The sequence below is a fragment of the Tenrec ecaudatus genome, chromosome 16 (genome assembly GCF_050624435.1).
Source record: "Tenrec ecaudatus isolate mTenEca1 chromosome 16, mTenEca1.hap1, whole genome shotgun sequence".
NCBI classification, from domain to species: Eukaryota; Metazoa; Chordata; class Mammalia; order Afrosoricida; family Tenrecidae; genus Tenrec; species Tenrec ecaudatus.
Window position 1 is genome coordinate 104,541,842 of NC_134545.1, and position 9,220 is coordinate 104,551,061.

Genomic DNA, 9,220 nt, shown 5'->3' on the forward strand with positions numbered 1-9,220 from the left:
TGCATCTAAGGACTGAAGAAGGCATTCTAGAAAAATACAGCTCAAGGGGGTCTCCAGGTTCATCCCTCCTTCCACGGGGTCATAGAGACATGCAGGGAACACGGGGCCAGGGCAGCATCATGTCACAGAAAACCAGACAAACTCCTTTGTCCCTGCCTCTCTAGGTTACTGCTTTTTCCCCACTCTCGGCCCCCACCCCACCCCACCCCCGACCCCCTGGGCAGAGTAGAGGGTGGGGGAAAGTAATTAAGGGTTTGGGATTGGAAAAGCCCCTACTGGGTGGGTGTAAACAAAGATGCCCCTTGTGTCAACAATGACTTAATTAACCAGGGTAGGTGACAATTTGGGGGAGGGGGGGACTTGAAAGTAAGAGTCACCTCCTCCTGGGAGTCATCAAGTTTGACTCTTCTTGAAATAATTAGAATGCTTAATAGCATTACAGTTCTTGGCACTGGGGACTGCCCCCACCCCAACAATCCATAACTGGATTGACACGGTTCAGCTGGTCCCCTAAAGCAAGGAATGAACTAACTGACCACGGCCAGACTGAATCTGTGACAGTGACAACTTCAGAAAGCCATCGTCGACGTGGCGACTCAACTTCAGAGACAGTGCCCAGAAGAGCAAGTCTATGCTATAGAATCCGACAGGGGAAAACAGGGCCCCAAGATGAGGCAAAGTCCCCCAAAGAAGGGCCCAGGCTCCTGCTGGGAACCTCTCAGGCCCGTATTTCTCTGTACACATTTCCCTCCGGTCCAGCCCAAAGGGAACATTGCTGAAAGCAGGCTTCCAAAGCAACAAATCACAAAGTGTTCCAAGCCAAGGCCTTGTGTAATAGAAGGTTAAGGTTGAACTTATTGTTAGCTATGGAAAACACACACACACACACACACACACCCCACCCCACCCCCGACTTGTCTGGGCCAGAGCCTAAACCGAAGCTGTCCTAGTTAACTGGTTCTCGATGGTTACATGCTCATCTATAATCGGATCACCTTCCAACTAACCCTGGGCCACAGCAGAGCTGCTGGAAGAACCAGTCTTGGGGCTGACATTCATTGAGTCCTAGATTAACCGTCAGGGGTACAAGGGGAACAGACCCTCAGAGCGCGAACGCACACAGCTGCCTGGGAACAGGCAGGACCTCCTCCGGCAGAAAGCACTGCCTGCTCAGCTCTCTCCCAGAGTGGGGCTGCTCCCTGACATCCTGCAGCTGACAGGGCCAGCCTCCCAAACCGGTAAGGCCTGTGTTCCCAGCAGGCTGGGGAAGGATGGGGATGGGGATGATGGTTACCTACTGGGTGTTTGTTAGGTGCCAGGGCCTATGCTAATCGCCTTTTCAACCTGGGTCTAATTTCCCAAGGTTAGCGGTTCAAACACCCTGGCTGCTCCCCACGAGAGAGAAAGACGAAGCTGCCTGCTTCCAGACGAACTGGACAGTCTTGGAAATCCTATGGGAGTCAGATCAGACTCAGAGCAGTGCATGTGGTTTAGAGGTAAGGTTTCTCACCAGCTCTTTGAGGTGTGTCCTCAGACGCCTCCAGAGGGTACCAACACTCACTTCATGTGAATGCCAGAAGGGACCCGTATGAACCCTGCCGGTGACAGTGAGGGAAACTGAGGCCCATGGGCCTGAATACTTTTCAAAAACCTCCCATTGGCAAGCTTTTTGATCCTGCCGCTAAATCTTTTCTTTCTGAAGGTCTCACAGTCCTGGGCATAAACCATAAGGAAGCAAGGAACCCCAAAAATGCACAAAAGAACCTTCATAGAACATCACCCACAGTTTCAGGGGGGTTCATGAGGTGTCCATCCCCCTCCCCACCCCAACTGCACCCACAGACCCCAGGCTGGGCAGACCCGCTTCTCTCTGCAAAATCCGCATTGTCAGACCAAAACTTCTCCCCAAATAATCTGTTTTGGGGACTTTATCCCTCTTGCCCACCGTTTCCCCTGCCTGCCCCGCCCCTCCCCTTCCTGCATCTATTATAAACTTTCTCCGGTCATTAAACGCAGCCACAGAAATCCTCCAGGGCCGTTTAACACTTTGCGTTGACATCAGCTCCCAGAAAGGCTGCCTGGGACGGGCAAATGAAAAATGACAGCTTGTCCCTAACCTGGGCCGGCTCCGGGAGCCCACGCCACAGCAAAGCCAGGCTCCGCTTCCCTCGTTTGTGCTGAGCCAGGGCTCAGGGGAGAAGCGGCAATTAGGGAAACATCCATTTTAATTATTAGCAAAATTAAAGAAGTACAGGACTGGCTTTTAGAAGCCAGGAACCTTTAAAAACACGCATCGGCACTGAAAAGTTTGTCCATCCATCCCGCAGCACAGCCTTGGGTCTCCAGGACACAGCTCCTCAAACAAAGCCTGGGACACAGTTCCAACCAGGCTCCCTTCCCAGGAGACCGCGGCACCCCTGGTCCTTACAGAGTCCCCCCCCGCAAGTGTGTAACCAGAGTTCCCCAGTCGGCTCACACAACTGCTCCGGGCCAAAGATCTGTTTACATTCCTAGGGTCCCATCTCTCCGACAACCCGTGCAACCTGTCCTGACGGGCCTAGGGAGCTGGCCTTTCTGGCCTCCTCCAGCCAAGCGTGCTCTGGACCTCGGTGGCAGGCTCCCAGGCCCGGCAGGCACCAGGTGGGCTCTCAACAAACAGGTTCATTAAGTGGCGAGGAGTGCCAGGATCTGCCGCGTTTGTCTCGGATTACCACTCCAAAGCTAACTCGGCTCCCGATATTCCCTGCCGCTGACAGATCTCAACGCTACACCGAGTCCAGCCTGGGCTAGAGGTCTCTGCAGGACCAGGCAGGGGAGACTTCAGATATGCCCGGCTCCGATGGCCTGCCCTGCTCCTGGCCTGGAGCCTTCCGCGGTTATGTCCAAAGCTGGCCCGCCAATGCACACCCTGGTCATCTTCAAATTCTCACCCAGAGGGGAGACCTCCTGGCAAAGCCAGACTCCAATACACCGAACAGAGGATGGGGGGGGGGGGGGGTTGCTTTTGGAGGCATGGCTGAAGTGTGATCAATTACTATAGCGTGGCAAAAACAACACACAATAAAAATACCCAATGCGTTAAGAACCCCCACCCCGAACTTCGGAAGCTTCTTTCTCTCCTTAGACAATGAAAATAAAATGTCAGCATTTCAGGGATTGGCCATTTCCCTTCCTGCTCCTTTGCTCGGAAAAGAGCAATTCTCTCCACTGCAAGCAAGCGCCACCCTCCTCCTGCAGGCGTGCGGTGCAGGAACCTGCGGCTGGCATGCCCCGGGCTATGCAGCTCCCACCCAGCACAGAGGACCCCTTCCGCAGCTCCCACCCAGCACAGAGGACCCCCCTACAAGCCACCACCTGGCTGCCCCGTCCCACCCACACTGCCACTGCCAAGGGCCGTGTCTCCTCCCCTCGGACAGGGGCGGTATACAGCCACCGCTGCCCACGGCCCTCACGCAGCCTCAAGTGACCACGCAAGGGCAGCTGATGCTAAAGCAGGCCACCTCCACAGACAATCCCAACACACACTGGGGAGCGAAACGAAAGGCTTAGTCGCTTACCTTCTGGCTCCAAGGTGGACTCTTCAACTAAATTGAAGGAGGGCCGGGCCAGAGACACGGTTGCCAGGGTGACCACGACCAGGCAGATAAAGCGACCCCAGCTGACCATGGTTACGGTGCCAGTGCCCGGTCCTCTTCCATATCTCCATGTGGACATAAATCCCATCTGCACACTTCCGCCACGGGCATGGGCCGCCAGCAACGTCTTCAGCCTGCGGTGTGCTCAGGAACCGGGGGCCGCTGCTGCTACCGGTGCAGCAGCCACTGGAGGAAAGAGATTTGGGGAGTCAGTGACAGCGTTCCCGCGCCAATCCACTCAAACACCCAAGTAGGGTCCCGCGGCCGTGCAGCTCCTGGACGGACAAGGGGAGTCACATAGTTCAGCATCATCTACAAGGCCCCGGGGCTCCCGGGTAATCCCTCCTACAAGCTCCGCGGGAAACGTGTCTGGTGAGTCTTCTCAGAAGCGCATTTAAAACGGCACAGATGCAGGACCCAGAGGGGCAATATCCCCTCAGTTAGGTTCTCCCCTCAACTGCCCCTCTGTACCCCCTACCAAAAATGCAGAAACCACACAACCATCATTCCAAGGGCCCCTTCGAAATGCTCGGGATTGCCCTCAGCAGCCACACTATCTTCTCTTAGCTGACCTCTGGCCTCTGTGTCCAGCCAGGCATTTCTACAGGGCTGCCTGGGTGAGGTTGGCACCCCTCCCGGGAGTTCAAAGCCAAGAAAAGGCCAACAAAGGCAAACTCATCCCAAAACAGTGACAGGAAACACCCGCGGGTAACCCTGTCGGGCTCCATTTGCAAACACAGAGAATTCCATTTCAATCTTTCGCCCCACAGTTACTTAGAAGGAACCCACAGAATGATATTCCATCTGCATCAGCTGAACCCACAGGGACTGGGAGTCTGGCCACCCGTCCACGTCACCCAGGTCGCGGTAATGGACCCCACCTACACAGCACCCACCGTCGAGAAATTGAACAGATGCCAACTTGGGTCTTCAGGAGCACAAGGAGCAGGGCTGGGGACAGTATGCAAATGATTGTCCTGGCACGTGATTGGGCCAGTAACTTCCAATGGGCTCGCTGTTGGCTAAAATTTCAGAAGCTACCAGGGGGCGCTCAAACCTAGTTAGCGGTCCACCCAGGAGACCCAAAATCATTTCAAGGCAACGATCGTTTCAAGGAAGGTTTTCAGCATCCAAATAAGATCTCTATGGGCCTACATAAAGGAGCCCTGGTGGCACTGTGGGTTAGGCAATGGGATGCTAACCCCTGGGTGGGCGATTCAAATCCACCAGAACACACCTCCCAAGAAAGATCAAGCTGTCTACTCCCATAAAGGTTTACAGTCTCGGAAGCTCCCTCTCTGGGGCCATCTCGATGAGTCGGTGTAGGCTTGATGGCAGTGGGTTTGGTCTGATAAAGGCGCCCAGGGCGCAAATGGTAAGCCACGCGGTCGATTACCAAAAGGCAGGCAGCTGGAACCTACCCAGAGACTCGAGGGCCAAAGCCCAAGCAATCTCCTCCGGGAGATGACCCAGTGCTCAATTCCAATTGGAAACAACCCTGCAGGGCAGGGGAGAACAGTCCCAGGGGACTTCCAAGATTATTATCATCTTAATGGAGACAGATTGCCGCATCCTTCCCTGTGGCTGGTGAGTTCAAATCTTCCAATTTCACAGTCCAGCACCTTAACCACCGGGCCACCAGCGCATCTGCACTCATACGCGGTTCTGCTCCATTACTCAGGATCACAATGAGTTGCAATTGACCCGAACGCCCCCAGTGAAGGCAAATACCTCACTGCGTGATGCTTGTTCCCAGTGGCGACACTCGGATTTCCACACTGCCCCAGGTCGTGAGGAAAACCGATCCTTCTGGTCCTAAGCGGAAGGCAATGAAATGCAGACACTTTTTCCAAAGGGGAGAACCATCCCTGTGAGTTTCCGAGATTGGAACTGTTTACAGGAGAAGAAAGAAAGCCTCCGGGTCTTTCTCCTGGCGTGCAGCGGCTGTAGGTTCGAACTGCTGAATTGAGGACTGAAGCCCAACACGTAACCCTTTACGCCACGGGGGCTCCTAGGCAAATTACAGGGGCTTCATAAAGCACGTGGGAAAATGCCATGACCTTTACATCTCATTTGCCCTTGAATGTTCAGAAGCCCTCACTTTCTAAGAAAGTACTCATGGAACTGAAATGCACAGAAGGGAAACACCTATTTTGAAATTGCTGGACGATCTCATCCATCCTCCCACCCCACCCCACCCCAACTCCTTCCCTCTTAAAATTAAGCATCCCCAAGACAATTCCGAATCAACTTCTACAAATATGTGGGAATTTAGGCCAACTCCTCTCTCGATTTACTAACTAAGCAATTCCAGAATTCATGAAGACTTGCTGCCTCTCATACAACTTTACCCACAGACCCGCTTGACTCCAGCCAAGAGATACATGGCTGCTCCCCCTGCTGCCCCCACCACCTGCCCCTCCCTCTCAGGAAGCCATTAGCTATGAGCTGGGAAAGTTAGCCTCTCACAGTCCACCAGTGCCAACCAGATCCCGCAGCCACACGTGGCTCTGACCCATAGCTACCCTAAAGGCAGGGTGAAACTGCCCTGTGGGTTTTCCAGGGCTGGAAATATGATGGAAGCAGACTGCCACCTCTCTCTCCAGCAGAACAAGCAGCTGGTGGGTTAGAACCGCTGCCCTTTGGATTAGCAATCAGGCCCCACCAGGGCTCCAGTCTCCCCCAGAAACCTGCATTGACGCCATTCCGGGCCCATGCCCCAGTGAAGGCCCCTCCCCAGGTCCCTGCAAGGCTGGGGCCTGGGGCAGCAGGTCTGTGCAGCCCTGCAGCAGAGTGGACAAAGGTCCAGAGTGGCCCCCTAGGCGAGATAATTAGGTCCCAAGCTCGGAGTTGGGAACACAGGCCCAGCATGAGGCTGGTGGCCACAATCCGGCTTCCTGCCTACAAAACCATAATCCTTCTCCGAGCCCAGCGCCAGGGAGAGCCCGGCTTGTTTATTTTTCCCCTTGAAAAGGGAGCTCCCCTCACTGGTGTCAGCCTGGGCTGCAGAAGAGTGGTCGTTACCCTCCCTGATGGATGGCTCCACATGGCCACTGCCCCCCACCCCCAATGGACAATTTTCACCTTGGCGCAAGCTGGCCCCAAAGAAGGGCCAAGTGACCAGTGAGAGAAGATTCCCACAATGATCCCAAAGACCCATCTCCGAGATGAACCTCCAGGGCCAGGGCAGGCCTCCATGAGGCACCCACCTTAGGGACGGGGCTCTCTGCCCACTGCTGGGTCACCCTCAGTGAACACTTGGGCGCTTGGCTCCGTTGTAAATTTCATATCAGCCAGGCCCACCAGGTTGGGGATGCCTGGTTTTCCCTAGGGAGCACACCCACCTCCTGGCTCCCTGCACACCCCCAGAGCTGAGCAGAACAGGATAGGGAACCTCCAGGGTACACGACTCCGGGTCGGGAGGAGCCAGAGAGGAGTCTTCTGAACACATTGCGATTGTGAAAAAGAAGGAACACGGGCTGCTCCTGGGCTAAGTCTCTCTGCCTTTGGCAATCAAGCCACAGTAGCCTTTTGGGCAGCTTTGGGGTGTCCCTCACCACCACCACCCCGTTTCACCGTAGCTTTCCTTTCCTCCGCGGGCCTGGAATATCCAGTTTTTCTCGCCGAGCTCCCGCGAAAAGAGCGCAGGGAAATCTGCATTTTAATTGACATTCCAGGGAAAGGGGCGCCTGATTGCTTTTCTATTCAAACTAAACAGGCTTTTCAGATGAAAATAAGTCCGAGCGGGTGGAAGATTTGCTGGGCTTGGAGACGGTGGGGGGACAGACAGTGAGTGAGTTTTAAGTGTTGATAGCGTTTCACACCAAACATAATGGGTGCCCGAGTTGGAAAGCAGGTTCTCCGGGAAGAGTCGGCTGCACCGAAAGGGCGAGGGGAAGGCAGAGCCCGGGGAGTTGGAGCCGGCAGGCTGCTCCGGGGCCAGGCGGGCTCCGGTCTGCCGCCAGCGCCCCGCACGCCGGCCGCGGTGGCCGGACTGGCGCCTCGCGCGCCCCGCCGCCGGAGAACCAGCGCGCGAGTCAAGCCCGAACTCGCCGCCGGCGCTTTCGACATCTGCGGGCGGGCCAAGCGGAGAAAAGTCGGTGCAGCCCGCCCCCTAGCCCTCGCCGTCCGCCCAGGCTCCCGCGCACGCGGGCACCGAGGTCGGGGAACCGGAGCACGCCCCTCCCCAAAGTGGCCCCCCAGCACCACGGGGATGGCCACCGAGCTGGCAGCCCCGTCCCCGAGGCCCCCACCACCCAGGCAAGGCTCCCCACCGGAGCTCCGATAGGATGTACGAGCGCTCCCCGAACCCAGACTGGGGCGCCCCAAAGGTGCCCCGCGAGGGCTCCGCCTGCGAGGGTGTGCCACCAGGGAGCAGCCTCGGTGCCCGCCGGCTCAGAGGCCTGGGGAGCGCGGCTCTGCGCGGGCCGAGCTTGACAGGGAGGGGGTGTCGGCGCCAGAGGCAGATGTCAGCATCTGGATGGGGGGTGGCGATGGCAGGACGCCCCAAACGTCAGCCGCGAGGAAGCATCCACCTTCCCCAACATCTAAGCAGCAATCGGGAGGCAGCGGGCCCCTTCCCCAGGGCCAGCTCTCCCGAGCCCTCCCCGCGGGGGTCGGCCCGAGCCCCCGCGGCGCCCCACACCCGCCACGGGGCCACCGCGCTCGGTCCCGCTCGGCGATTACCTTGAATGGCAAGGCGGCTCCGCGAGCGGTCGGTCCGGTCCCCGCGGCCGGCGTGGGGCGGGATGGAGCGAGCGCGGAGTTCGGGGGTCCCCCGGGGCAACTCCAGCCGAGCGTGGACCCAGGTCCTCGGCGGCGCGGCGGCTCCGGCTTTACGCGCACCCCGGGCTGCGGGCGAGCGCGGGCATGACGCCCGCGGCTGCGCTCCGGTTTGGGGAGCGAGAGGAAGAAAGGACTCGGCTCGGCGTCTCCGCTGCCAAACTTTGCTGGCCGCCGGCGAGCGGGCAGAGCGCGCGCGGGAGCTGCGGCCTCGGGGGGAGTCGCCGCGCCGGGCCGGGTGCGCCGCATGCAGACCCGCGGCCCCGAGCTTTGTGCGGCCGCCGCCCGCGCCCCGCGCTCCGCGCTCCGCACCCGCCGCCGCCCGTCTCTCCGCGGCGCTCTGCGCGCTGCCCGCCGCCGCCCGCGCCGCCGCCGCCGCCGCCGCCGCCGCCTCGGGCGGGTCACGCCCCCGCTGAAACCCGAGCCGTTTCCTGGACGGCGGCGCCCGCTCGGCCAATCAGCGCCGCGCGTCGCGGCCGCCCGCACCCGGAGCGGCCCCCGACGCCTCCGTGCGCCCTGAGAGCCCGGCGGGGCAGGCGAGGGTCGCGGGCGCGATCCGGGCACGGAGATGCCACCGAGCCCTCCAGCGGCTGGCGGGGCCCGGCGCCTCCGTCTCCTCCCTCCCTTGGGAGGTAAACCGACGTTTCATTTTGGTGACGCTCTGTTTCAGATCGGAAACCATGGAGCAGGGTACCTTCCCTGCCCCAAAAGCAACTTTAAAACAGGGACAAGCTACTGCGGATGTGAAAGGTCATGCGGATGAAACTTGGGGAGAAGGTCCAGAGACCTGGGACCTGTGCCCG

General features: G+C 58.5%; 1 protein-coding gene across 10 annotated transcripts in view; it reads right to left on the reverse strand.

Annotated features, from left to right (window-relative positions):
- FGFR2 (fibroblast growth factor receptor 2) overlaps window positions 1-8,758 on the reverse strand; it is a 123,321-nt gene extending 114,563 nt beyond the window's left edge. For 4 of the 10 annotated variants that reach the window (XM_075534921.1, XM_075534920.1, XM_075534928.1 and 1 more), the window contains exons 1-2: window positions 8,322-8,757; window positions 3,558-3,821 (exon numbers count right to left, since the gene is read on the reverse strand). In XM_075534921.1, the coding sequence (XP_075391036.1) occupies window positions 3,558-3,723 (166 nt within the window). In that variant the 5' untranslated portion in view covers window positions 3,724-3,821; window positions 8,322-8,757. Of the gene's footprint in view, window positions 1-3,557; window positions 3,822-8,321 lie in introns of all 10 variants that reach the window. The other 6 variants (XM_075534927.1, XM_075534926.1, XM_075534925.1 and 3 more) reach the window with 2 other exon arrangements.
- Window positions 8,759-9,220: the final 462 nt, after the last annotated feature.